Source organism: Ylistrum balloti, unplaced genomic scaffold, assembly GCF_031769215.1.
Source record: "Ylistrum balloti isolate Yb309-2 unplaced genomic scaffold, AGI_CSIRO_Ybal_v1 Utg369888, whole genome shotgun sequence".
NCBI classification, from domain to species: domain Eukaryota; kingdom Metazoa; phylum Mollusca; class Bivalvia; order Pectinida; family Pectinidae; genus Ylistrum; species Ylistrum balloti.
In genome coordinates this window covers 991,260-1,005,345 of record NW_026782022.1, presented here as the reverse complement: position 1 = coordinate 1,005,345, position 14,086 = coordinate 991,260, and the positions used below count along the sequence as shown (strand labels likewise).

The 14,086-nt window shown below is 35.0% G+C and overlaps 2 protein-coding genes across 2 annotated transcripts in view; one reads left to right on the top strand and one right to left on the bottom strand.

Moving 5' to 3' along the window:
* LOC132546379 (integrin alpha-9-like) overlaps window positions 1–9,872 on the bottom strand; it is a 34,581-nt gene extending 24,709 nt beyond the window's left edge. The window contains exons 1-4 of the mRNA XM_060210094.1: window positions 9,720–9,872; window positions 3,519–3,652; window positions 1,478–1,596; window positions 916–1,128 (exon numbers count right to left, since the gene is read on the bottom strand). Of these exons, the coding sequence (XP_060066077.1) occupies window positions 916–1,128; window positions 1,478–1,596; window positions 3,519–3,652; window positions 9,720–9,871 (618 nt within the window). The 5' untranslated portion in view covers window position 9,872. The remainder of the gene's footprint in view (window positions 1–915; window positions 1,129–1,477; window positions 1,597–3,518; window positions 3,653–9,719) is intronic.
* On the top strand, window positions 4,814–8,004 carry LOC132546380 (mitochondrial ribosome-associated GTPase 1-like). The gene has a single exon (XM_060210095.1). The coding sequence runs from the start codon at window positions 4,894–4,896 to the stop codon at window positions 5,863–5,865; it is 972 nt and encodes a 323-aa protein (XP_060066078.1). The 5' UTR covers window positions 4,814–4,893; the 3' UTR covers window positions 5,866–8,004.
* Window positions 9,873–14,086: the final 4,214 nt, after the last annotated feature.

The window sequence follows — 14,086 nt, the reverse complement described above, 5'->3', positions numbered from 1 at the left end:
GTAAGTAGTTAATTAGTGCAGTGCCTGGGTTGTAATTTATTATTGTCGATGTCCATATGTAAATAGGTCTGCCACTCAGAAAACTGTTCTCTTAAACAAGTATCTTCTATTGAGTAACACATATACTGTCTTCTAGAAACTTTTCACATTTTGAAAAAGTATATTATAAAGTATTAGGTAAGATCTGTGAGGGTGAAAGGGCTATTAATTCGGACAACTTATGAGTTATTTACATAGGCATTTTATACGTTTGTTGTTGGATAATTTTGGCAAGTTCGGAATGAAGCTCATCAATAGAAAGCGTTTTTTTTTTTTTTTTTTAAACGTCTGTTTCCAATATCAAGCAGTTAAGGGGTACATCAACCGTCCCTCAAACTACCTGCAGTACAGGTATGTCATTAGGACGGAAATGCGCCCTGACCCTGACAGCTGACTTAACAATCTCGACAATTCGCCGAATAGTGAATTGCCGTCAATGATTAACGAAACAGATGTTTCAGGAAGCTCATAAAATACACGTTCAATCCCTGTTTGTGCTAAAGTTAAACATCTTCATATATTATTATGGTATTTAGGTAGAGTTTGATGGGGAAATTAATAGAACAGTGTGACAGGAGTGAAAATACAGAAAAAAAAACTATGCAGGGCAATTAATATTCATTTTAATATTAAGATCCACGGAGCGTAGTTCGATTTCTACCTGGGAAGGATCATGAAGAAGTGATCACAAATACTCTTGTGGTATCGACATTGCTCTGTTTGCTCTGGATAACATGTGACTTGTCTCCCGCATTTTATACATTAAGGTACATGGAGACCTGGCCTAGAAAAGACTGTGGCCGGTCACGGAGTGATAAACCAAACAGACAAAAAGAAAACAAAAAAGAAAATAGACAAAGTTGTCTTTAAACTTACGTTTGAAAACTGAGCCGCCATCCCAAGGCTGCCCATGGAGAATTCGGCATAGCGAAGTCTCCGATTTACCAAGCGGTTTAGTTTGGTGAGGGCTGGGACGAGTCGACCTGGAGCAGTCAAGTTACTATGTAACTGATAGCACATGCCGTTCATGTGGGATATGTCGTCAAACTTCTTCAGCAGAAAGTTGTCCATCCATCTGTGAGCACAAATCTACAGAATATTTTGATAAAAATCAATTAATATATTTGATATATATCTAATGACCATACCAGACCTTACCACAGAGTAAACACATAGGCAATATATCTAAAGTCAGTCAGTTGATACACGAAAAACACATTCGAAAAGCGAAACAGATTCCCGCATTAAACTTAAAATTTTGACAACTCCTGAATTTCAGCTTGTATGTAAAAAGTTACTTATTCCTTCATAATGAGCAACAAGAAATGTAAACTTCTAAAACTTTATTAACATACTGTCCTATATTTATTTTAACGTAGTTTATTACTATGAGACTAAATAAATTATAAATAAAATGAAATAAACCATTAAAACAGACCAAAACGGACGAATGGTCGTCTGGTCGAACATCAAGAGCCACGCCAAGCCACTGACCGTCTTTATGGTGGTGAAACTTGATATTATTACCATGGAACATCATAGCTTGTTCTGTATTCCCTGTTAAGGAAACATCATAGCTTGTTCTGTATTAACTGTTAAGGAAACATCATAGCTTGTTCTGTATTCCCTGTAAAGGAAACATCATAGCTTGTTCTGTATTCCCTGTTAAGGAAACATCATAGCTTGTACTGTATTCCCTGTAAAGGAAACATCATAGCTTGTTCTGTATTCCCTGTAACATCATAGCTTGTTCTGTATTTCCTGTTAAGGAAACATCATAGCTTGTTCTGTATTCCCTGTAACATCATAGCTTGGTCTGTATTCCCTGTTAAAGAAACATCATAGCTTGTTCTGTGTTGCCTGTTAAGGAAACATCATAGCTTGTTCTGTATTCCCTGTTAAGGAAACATCATAGCTTGGTCTGTATTCCCTGTTAAGGAAACATCATAGCTTGTTCTGTGTTGCCTGTTAAGGAAACATCATAGCTTGTTCTGTATTCCCTGTAAAGGAAACATCATAGCTTGTTCTGTATTCCCTGTAAAGGAAATATCATAGCTTGTTCTGTATTCCCTGTAACATCATAGCTTGTTCTGTATTTCCTGTTAAGGAAACATCATAGCTTGTTCTGTATTCCCTGTAACATCATAGCTTGGTCTGTATTCCCTGTTAAAGAAACATCATAGCTTGTTCTGTGTTGCCTGTTAAGGAAACATCATAGCTTGTTCTGTATTCCCTGTTAAGGAAACATCATAGCTTGGTCTGTATTCCCTGTTAAGGAAACATCATAGCTTGTTCTGTGTTGCCTGTTAAGGAAACATCATAGCTTGTTCTGTATTCCCTGTAAAGGAAACATCATAGCTTGTTCTGTATTCCCTGTAAAGGAAATATCATAGCTTGTTCTGTATTCCCTGTAACATCATAGCTTGGTCTGTATTCCCTGTAAAGGAAACATCATAGCTTGTTCTGTATTCCCTGTAAAGGAAACATCATAGCTTGTTCTGTATTCCCTGTAACATCATAGCTTGTTCTGTATTCCCTGTAACATCATAGCTTGTTCTGTATTCCCTGTTAAGGAAACATCATAGCTTGGTCTGTATTCCCTGTAAAGGAAACATCATAGCTTGTTATGTATTCCCTGTAACATCATAGCTTGTTCTGTATTCCCTGTAACATCATAGCTTGTTCTGTATTCCCTGTAACGTTAAGGAACATAACTATTTCGGGAACAAAGTGTTAGTACGGAGACTGTAGTTTTGTGTTGTGTCCGTCCGTTTTGTCTGTGCTCTATCTCCTACAGTACTTGTCATTGGATCTTCAAACTTGGGATATGAGTTCAACTGCAGTACATTGTAAGTATTTAATTTTAATTTAGGTCGCGGATGGATATACGCTAGTTTGTGTTGTATTCCTTGTAAAGTTAAAGCCTACTTACACAACTTAAGTTGTAGTTACGGAATGTAGATCGTATTTGGTTTGTACTTACCTGAGATATGATATATCGCCTAAATATATCACACCTGTGTCTATACACTCTCACACGAATCTGAAGAAATATCGAAAACCAGGGGTTGTATAAAGTGTTACTAGTAATACTCATTTCTATATCTTAACAGAAAAATAGTTGAAATGATATCATACTTGCTTATATGATGACCAACAGACCGAACACGAAATTGCTGGACTACACTTTTAAAGTCCAATATTCTCGGCTAAAAACTGTTCATGTCAGTAATATCGGTATGCTGGTCCGTCTGACATTCAAAGACATCGCGATATACCGGTCTGTTATTAACGTCATAATCTATAAAGTGAGGATAAAATTTGAATAAATCAAATATTTCCATTGAGACATGTTATAAATGGGTGAAGAAAATAATGCCAGGTGTTCCAGAAGGGTAAGTGTATTCCGGTACGTTCACGATATCCGATTTAATTCTTGGTCAATCTAAACAATATCATATTGCCAAGGTTAGTCTTACCTGTGCTGTCCACGTTTACCTGGGTACATTCTTCCCTTGACCCATGGTCACTGTACGGACATTTGTAAAGTGTCCCAGGACGATCAACCCCGGGCTGGTTAATGTCTTGGTCCAGTGGGGCTCCAACCAAAACCCTACAACAGAATAATTATTGGAATTTAAGAATATAATGTGTTAGCTTTAAACTTCTAAACTATCGTGCCAGTTTAAGAAATATTAAGGCTAGAATTCCCAAAGGTTCCATACTTGATTGATTAATTGATTGATTTGGTCATCCAATTATTCATTTTCATTTATGCTGTTTAGTAATTAAAGATGACACATCTCTGTAAGTTATTACCACATGGTATCTAAGGCTGTGCATTTCAATTTCTTATAGGACCTTCGAGCTGATATTTTAGAAAATATTTACTTAGAAGCTGTTAGTAGCGTTATTTGTGTCAATAGTCTCACTACATGAAGTAGAATTAAATATTTTTATTGAAGGATTGAATCAGCATCAAGCCATACAATTTAACAGAGAAAATAATACCAATGATGGTGTCAGAAATAGACTTTGTCTACACTTTACAAATGTATATAGAACTATTTGTCTTGTTTTCTGTAATAGTATTCTGGAACTCTCTGATGTACTTGATAAAAAGTCCGATTAAATGAACATTTCCTTAACATTCCACCGTTTAGTTATAGCAATGTAGGTCACATTCATCATCTTAGACTAAGGATGGGGTGCGGATCTCTTAAATTTACTCGTTCCATAGAAATAACATTTTGTCAAAAGATGATAAGTTTCTTGCGTTTCAAGTTATATAAAATGCTGAAGTAATTATTTATTTGCTAATTTCTCCTCTTTTATAAATCTTCTCAATACATTGCCGGAAAGTTCTATATCGATTTTATTTGTATAATTAGTTTTGTATTGAAATAAAAATATAACTGAGTGGTAGTATTTTTTCAATATGAAATGCAAATATTGTTGCTGGTTAGTGTAGTTTGAAAAATATTTTAACGAAACGAATTCTGAGCTTGACTGATGATAATATAAAATAATTTCGATTATAACATGAATTAGATAACTATTGCTTACAGTCTAGAAGAGCAGGTCAAATTCATTTCTCTTCGGCTTTTTACTACTTTCAACATAACGTTAATCAATTTTCAGCTGTGTGTTAAGAGTGGCTAAACGATCATTGAAACGGTGATCTTAACATTTTTTTAAAAAATTGTAAAACAAAAACAAAGTATATATAGAGTTTGTTCCCTTTAATATTCAACATCCGGTTAGACTGAGTAATGGCTGTAAAACTTTCCGAGCAAATAGTGTCACTGTACGAGACGAATTACAACGTAATTAGTGATTTTCATCACACCAGATATGGCTAGTCGGATTTCAAGTGCAAGCTATCCATTCAGGAAGAACTTTACCTTGCCTGACAAGGACATGGTGAGATGGTTCCCCGGTCACATGCAGAAAGGTGTTTTACAAGTTCAGCACATGTTGAAAAATATTGACTGTGTTGTTGAGGTTCATGATGCCAGAATACCATTCTCTGGACGAAATCCTCGTTTTAACGATATCATATCTCTCCGTCCTCATGTCCTTGTTTACAACAAGAAAGACTTGTGTGATCTTGGCAACAAACAACGTATACTTTCCAAGTTAAACTCCGAGGGAGTTGATAATGTTATGTTCACTCAAAGCACTGTTACCACTAAAAACAGTTTTGTATCGAAAGAGCTATTTTCAATGGTGACTAAAGCCATCGAGGCGAGACCCAGGTTTCATAGAGAGGAAGTGAATGAGTTCAACTTGCTTGTTTTAGGAGTTCCAAATATAGGAAAATCTACATTTCTAAATTACATGAGGAGATTGAACACCACCCACCAGAAAAAGGCTGCCTTAGTTGGAGCTAAAGCCGGCGTCACAAAGTCGATAGGACATAGAGTCAGGGTGAACTTTGACCCACCAATATTTCTAATTGATACGCCCGGAATCCTGACCCCAACTGTACCAAACATACATGTTGGAATGAAGCTGGCATTGTGTGGCTGTATGCCGGACCATTATGTAGGGGAAGAGTACATTGTAGACTATATGCTATACTGGATGAATAAACAACAAAAGTTTTATTATGTTAAGTATTTTGAACTGCAGGAACCAATAGATGATGTGATGCCATTTTTAAAACATGTGGCTCTGAAAAAAAAATTAATTAAAAAGATCAAATCTACTGAAACACGTCAGCTTGTGCACATACCAGACTTTAGTGCTGCAGCTGACATTGTGTTAAAGTTGTTTCGCAAGGGTGAACTAGGAAAATTTATGTTGGACGATGACCTTCTTTGATACGAACATGATATGTCGGATTTGTTGTGCATAGTTATTATCTTAAATGTCAAATGGTCAACCCTGTGTTAGTGTATATGGTACACAGCTATGGGTGTTAGATATGCATGGCACAGAGAGAAAATTGCTTTCATTATCTGCTATGAATCATCAGACACACAGGATTAATTTGCATTGTTTTGTGACTCATTAAAAAGGAATCTGTTTACATATTCTCATTGTTATGTAAGTAAGAAAAATAATGTTTTAAATTTTATGGAACATGTATAAAAATTCTTGCAATATGTCCCTAATTTGAAAAAATTGTCAAAGGTGTGTAAATTGTGAAATAAAATGACTTTAAAATGTTATCAAAATGATCAATTATGTCATTTGACGTGCCAGCACTAGTACAAATTGTACTTTTCAAAGTTAATAAAATTTTAGGTCGGGGTACAGGTATATCATATCATGATTTTTCTATAGCTTGTTAAGAAGAGATTCCTCAGATGACTTAATTAATATGACATTCATGTTAACATACCTGCCAAGCCTCGAGATTTGGACTGGAGTCTGCGGTTAATTTCAGCAATTCATAGTTTTAATTTTTTGGCCTCAAACTGAATATTTTTAAAGAGAAATGTATTACTGTATGATGTGAAGTATATGAGGTTGTAATAGATGTTCAAGCACAAATTTCATTTAAGTAATGTCACCACCAATATCTTGTTTGTGAAAGACAATTTTCAGGTTATGATTTCTTGACAGGTATATGTATGAGTTTATCATATTTTTCTTACTACTGAAGGTTCAACTGTTCAATCACCATTCATTGTGGCATGTCCATCTGTTTGTAAACATTCATTGTTGTCACTATCTCTTGAGAAGTTGAGAAGTACTTGCAGGTCGTAAGTTGCCCTCTGTCCCTAGTTATGCTCTTTTACTTTTGTGTCTCATCAGTGTAACAAAATGGCAGACATGCGACCATTGTGGATTTTGACAGATGAAGTTTATTAAAGCTTTTTTAGGTCGTATGACCCAAACGGTCAAGATGACCTATTGCTATCGTGCATCGTCCGTTGTTGTGCACTGTCAGTTGTTGTTTGCTGTCGGTAAATGTTTCCTTTAAAACACAACTCCTGCTTAAGACCTTGGTTGATATCAACCAAATTTGGTCTGAAATATCATTTGGAGTAGGGGATTATTTATCAAATTCAAAAATTTAATTTGACCCTGAGGGATTTGGGGGTTGGGGCCCCAAAATGGGAAATTAGAGAATATTTTGCTTCAAATGCACCTCCTTCTTAATATCTGAATAGATTTCAACCAAATTTGGTATGAAACATTATTGTATGTGGTTATCATTTCTTAAATTTAGAAAGTTTGATAAATCAACGCTTAGGGCCTTAGAAGTGAGGCCCAAAAAGGGGAAATTAAACAGTTTTTTGCTTCAAAATGCTGCTCTTTACTAATGCTTGAACGGATTTTGACCAAATTTGGTCTGAAACATCATTAAAATTTGGAAAACATTTCTTAAATTCAGAAAGTTGATTTGACCCCTATGGACCAAATTTGAAAATGAGTTGATGATTTTGCTTCAAAACGCTACTCTTCCTTAAAGCTTTATGGATTTAAACCAAATGGGGTACAAAACATCATTATGGGTGGAGAATCATTCCTTAAATTCAGAAAAAAGTAATTTAACAGTAGGGGCGGGACTCCAATAGGGGGAAACTAGACAATATTGTGCCTCAAAACTCTACAACTTAATGCTTAGGTAGATTCAACCAAATTTAGCCCAAAACATTAACATGGAGTGGCAATGATATCAAACATACATGAAGTGATCCTGAGATTGTTCTGACAAAATCTTACCTTTACGCTTTGGTCCAAAATTAAACGTATCTCATCTAGAACAAATTCTTTTCATGTTCCATTCATACCACTCAGAAAAAAATATCTGGAGTTTGATATTTTTAAGAAAAGAAAGAGATGACTTGTTGTTTTTCTGTCTGATCAAAACTTCAACATAGTAACCACAGAAGTCATTTTGTTATATGATTGTGCAACTATTTTTCATGAACAGAACCTACCATTATGAGTTTCTGCTACGTTCAAGGAATGTTCAAAATAAAAATTATCAGATTTGTCAGACCACCATCAGCGAATTTTGTGGTTTGTCCATCCATTCGTTGATTGTCACATGACCGTTAAGGGCCATTGTTTGAGTGGTACTGGAAGGATATTTCTGTAGCTTAATAGGTGGGTTTCCCTATGACTCTAGTTATGCTCGTTCACGTTTTAAGCTTGACCACTGAAACAAATGGCCGGCCGACATACGGCCATCTTGGATTTTGAGAGCTGAAGTTTGTAATTGCTATTTCTTGAGAAATACTGAAAAAAATATTTGTTAAACATGTAGCTGTGAAAGCACTATCTGATGACTGTTAAAATAGTGGGCTAATCAATGTTAACTTGGCTGAGTAGATGGTCTTTATTCTTCAAAATCAAATACGGATTCACCGTTTAAATTCGCTTCTATTAAACAATGATGGTGAAACGGTCTATTTACTAATCACTCTTGCTGGTCCGGATTGAATGATGATAAGGAGAGGAAACCGTTTTCTTGGGGGAAAGTCATATGGTTAGACTACTAGTGGCCAAATACCCCGTTCACGTTAGATCGGGGAATCGAACACGATCTTATATTTAAGTTCCTAATAAAACCCTAAAACTTCTTTCGTGAAGAGTTCAATTACATAACCTGTCATTTCTTATTATTTTCATCATTATTTCTGGGGCACCAATCATATCAACGACTTTTCACGAACACGTACAAACTGACAACAGCCTACATTAACTACAACCTATTTAACCTTGTGAACTTTCATTACGAATAGTGTGATTTGTATCTAAACTTCGTTATTTGACGAAATATGGTCTCGACTAAATCTGTGTCATAATGGTTTACAGCAGCACGGAAAATAAGTGATGGGGAAGAGACTTGGAGTTCTTTCGAGGTTTCCGCCATATGAGAAAATAAAATTACTAATTTATACAAACTGAAAAACATTAACGCCTCTCCGTATTCACCCATGCTTTTACACGTTCTCGCCCAATTGCGATCAGAAGTGGCGCGCGTATAAAATAACCTATTTATGATACAGACTTGTATTTTTTAACATAAGTATAAGTGCTCATTAATATTAAGTTGTAGAACATAAAAATGTTTGATCGTATAATATTTCAAATTTTTTACTTGTTAAGTCTATTTCATTTGTCGATGAATTTGACCTGAATAACATTGATCTGGACGTATGAATATATCCTGTACAAATTCTTTAAGCGAGGTAAGCCCTTACACCTGTACAGATTCTTTAAGCGAGGAAAGTACTTACACCTGTACAGATTCTTTAAGCGAGGTAAGCCCTTACACCTGTACAGATTCTGTAAGCAAGGAAAGTACATACACCTGTACAGGTGCTGTAAGCAAGGAAAGTATTTACACCTGTACAGATTCTTTAAGCGAGGTAAGCCCTAAACCTGTACAGATTCTTTAAGCGAGGTAAGCCCTAAACCTGTACAGATTCTTTAAGCGAGGTAAGCCCTTACACCTGTTCAGATTCTGTAAGCGGAGGAAACCTTAGGTATCTTTGATAGTAAGCTTTACAAAAAAAAAAATAATCAAATTTGTTCCAGATTTGCAAAATATAAATTAACAAAGATAAATAATCTATATAGTAATCATTAGATAAATCAAAATCTGACATGATGATAATTTTTCTCAGATCAGTTTTGTTTTTCGAGTTTTCATATCTTCTTTTGTCTGCTAAAATCATGAGAACCGTACAAAGTTAAGCTTCAATACTACTTACCATGAACCATATACATTATCCAACATTGCTACGGAATATCCGAAATAACTTCCATTTGGTCCTGTATAGATCACCGGATGTTCGGTATCTAAGTTAAAAGCTACAGAGGCTGACAAAAATGTCATCAGTGTATATGTAGAAAAAGTACACATGTTTGTCCAAGCTGTCACCGGATTTCAGTGACTCGCACATTTGAAATTGACATGGCTGTCGCGCCAAAAATATGACGGTGAACTGTATTGCACTTGAGGAATAACAATCGCCGGTGGTGAAAAATGTCAAAGGACTTATAGGCAATTACTTAATAATAACCCCGTATAATTACCGATAATTTATGCTTTTTACAAAGACCGTTACAAATCATACTACACACATGGCATTTAAAGGGAAATTACGAATGAATCAACCCGTTGTCCTAAATTTGTAATCCAGTGTTTTGACTGCAATTTGTACACCACGTGCTTGGTGCACGCACGTTGCAAGGTTGATTGTAAAAATGATCAGTAATTTCCGAAAAATAACATCATTACAAAAAAAACCCACGATGTTCCTAATTGGTATTAGTTTAAACAATATTTTATTCAATGTTTAACATTTAGATATACATATAATTCAAATCCTAACTAAGAGGATTTGGTAACAAGCTTAAAGCTTATGTAAAACCATCTCCTAAAATGTTATACCATTCACATATCGACAGAGTGGTCCAACTAAAAAGGAATGCTGGTGGCAGCTATAAAATTATAATCCGAGTACTGATCATGTGTTTGAAATGTAGTCGCGTGCAAATTAGATATGAGTTGTTTTTAATTCCCTATATTACCTCTGAACTGAAGAGTGCAGAGAGTATAGAATATTATAACATATAACATAACATTTGGTATAATTAAGCATAGATACATAGTAAGTACAATAATAAAGTATATAGGTACATAATAAGATAGTTGTACATGCACATGGAGTAAAATATTGTGCAAGATATGCACTGTAATGATAATTTTGTAGGCCCACAGCACACAGGGGTTGGGGATACCCCTACCATCAAGGTGTTGCAGGCTCTCAATTTTTCACAAAAAATATAAATACATTATGCCATGCACATATATCATCATTTTAAAGCCCAATTGATGCATGCATTGGGTATAGTCATATTTGCAATTTGTTAGAATATAAGTGTAGTACACTATACAACATCATTATGCAATATAATGATAAGTTTGTAGGCTCACAGCACACAGGGGTTGGGGATAGCCCTACCAGCAAGGTGTTGCAGGCCCACAATTTTCACAAAAGATGTAAATACATTATGCCATGCACATATATCATAATTTAAAGCCTAGTTGACGCATACATTGGTTATAGTAATATTTGCCATTTGTAAGAATGTAAATATGGTACAATATGGCGACATAGCAATCATAAAAAATGATAGGTACAGTATTTGTAGTGAAGGTAAATCATTATAAGTATATAATATGTCCGTACTAAGGGCAAGTATATTATATTAACTAGGGACTAAATTTCATATTACTGATACATGTAAGTACTTTGCGAATACCGTTAAAGTACGTATATGTTACGTTGGTAAATAATGCGTGAATGGATATCTACATTCAACTAAAGACAAATATAGTATTTCTACGCAGTTTAGAGCGAGTATGGGTAAGTAATTTATGATTACATTGGTAAGAGGTACAAGATTTGCAATGAAAGTACATCGTGACCAAGTGATTGAGAACGAGATTGTTGTTAGAGTAAGCACAGTCAAGTTATTTTTACAAATGGAAATGGATACGATCATGCAAATCGTTCACTTTTCATTATATATTCTTGAACAGCTGATACGATTTCCTCGTTTTGCTGTATAGTTAAATCGGGATTTCCCCAGAGTAGACATTCAGTATTTAAATCATAATTGAGTGCCCAAATGTATTGTTCTCTTATGTTTGTGTATTTTTCACAAGCAAATAAATAATGAAAGTTGTCCTCAATATAGCCGCATGTACAAAAAGGATCGTCGCTAATGTTTTTCTCAAAGAGGTGTGCTTTTAAGCTGCTACATAGTAGTCTAAGTCTCGAATGGTATATTTGGGCTGTTCTGTTTCCATAGGATCGGTAACTAGGCGATTTACCTTTGTCTCTATAAAGATAATGTTTAAGGACAGACACAGAGGGGTTTTCTCGTATAGTGGTAGGTAGATTGTTCCACAAATGGACAGTAAAATGAAGGAAGGAGTTTTTGTAGAAACTGGTATTAGTTTTAATGGTAGATAAATGATTCGATTGTCTAGTTCTCATATTATGTATTTCGGAATTTCTCCGTGGAAGTATATTAGAAAGAGAAGACGGAGTATGGTTATAGACCATGTTGTGGAGCTTGATAATCTTATGTTTTTTCCTGCGTTCTGCTAATGTGTCCCAACATGTATCTTTATATAACAATTCTATACTTACCAATTTTGTTGCTCCAGTAACAATCCGTGCTGATTCCTTGTGAATAGATTCTAGTTTATTAATAAAGACAATTGGCAAAGAATCCCAAACAACATCGGCATATTCAAGGATCGGCAAAATATATGAGAAATATATACGTTCCAACGTGCTACGGTCAAGAACAAATTTGAGCTTCCTTAGGGCAGATAACCTTTTGGACGCCTTCAAGATAATACCGTCAACATGATTAGTCCAACTTAAATCTTCATTGATATATACACCTAGATGTTTGTGTGTTATTACTTGATTGATATTTGTGTTATCCATAATAAGTTGTGGAAGGATAGATTTTGAAGATTTCCTACTGATTAGTAACGACTCTGTTTTATTTGCATTAAACGTAACTAGCCATTGATTAGCCCAAGCATGAATATTACATAAGTCATTATTTAATACGTTGGCTGAGTTAATAGCGTTGTCTACTACGAGATAGAGGGTAGTGTCATCTGCAAATAATTTTATAATACTAGCAATGTCAGAAACTATATCATTGATAAAAATCAGAAACAATAAGGGTCCTAAAATAGAGCCCTGTGGAACCCCAGCTTTAATTGTACCATAGTTTGAAAATTCACCGTTTACCAAAACTCGCTGTTTCCTATCAGAAAGATAACTTTTGAACCACCCTAATAGCGTTCCCCTTATGCCTGCTTTGTTTAATTTATAAAGGAGACCCTTATGCCACACCCTATCAAAAGCTTTACTTATATCTAGGAAAATAACCTGCACCTCCTTCCCACAATCTAAAGCTTTACCAATATCATTTGTAATAGTCAATAGTTGATTTATAGCAGAATCACCTCTTCTAAAACCCGACTGGTGTTCGGTGAAAAAAGAAGAGTCTCGTAGAAAATTATACACATGTTTAAAAACACACCTTTCCATAACCTTTCCTATTATACTAATAAGGGAAATCGGTCTATAATTTGAAACTACACTAGGGTCGTCTTTTTTAAATATAGGAATAACATTAGCCATTTTCCACATTTCGGGATATGATTGATTCGACAGTGATTTGTTAAAAAGACTACAAAGAGGCCCAATTAACTGACGTTTACCTTCTTTTAAAAATTTCCCACTTATTAAGTCAGGCCCAGGTGCTTTAGACGCGTCAAGTATACTAATAGCATCAGAGACGTCCTGCTGTGTAATAGTAATATTTTCTAGTATGATAGTAATATTGTCATGATTAACTGGAAGGGGTCGATGTAAGTCGTTAAGTTCGGTCTGTTGAATAAAGTAGTCATTAAGAATAGTGGCTTTTTCTTTATCATCAATGTACTCTTGACCATTATAAATGATCATAGGTACGTCAGTAGTTTTACATGAAAAGTTAGTTAATGAGTTCAAGACTTTCCACCAATTTTTAGAAGAGTTAGGAGTGGTTTGAAGGTAAGATGATATTTTTTGTAATAATTACTTTTCGCCTGCCGAATAGCATCAACACATGTATTTCTAACTTTTCTGAATGTTTCCCAATGAAGTGGGTTCTGTGTAGTCTTGGCTTTTGCATGAATTCTTTTTCTAGTTCTGATCAATTTACGTATATTATTGTGCATCCAAGGCGGGTCAGCTTTTCTTATTGTGATACATTTGTTTGGTATTGTCTCTGAAGCTATTTGAGTAATTGTTTTTGTAACATAATCTGCATCGAGATCTGTAGATAATGCTTCTGTATCATTCCAGGTAATGTTAGTTAATTTCTCACGATAATTGTTAAAACTGCAATCTTTGTATAACCATATACGACGTTTGGTGCATTTACTGTTCGGTGGGCGTTTGAATTTCAGATACGCATATATAGGACAGTGATACCTTATATTACTTTTCAGAAAAGGATCACCTACATGGGATTGTTCAACAATACCATCATT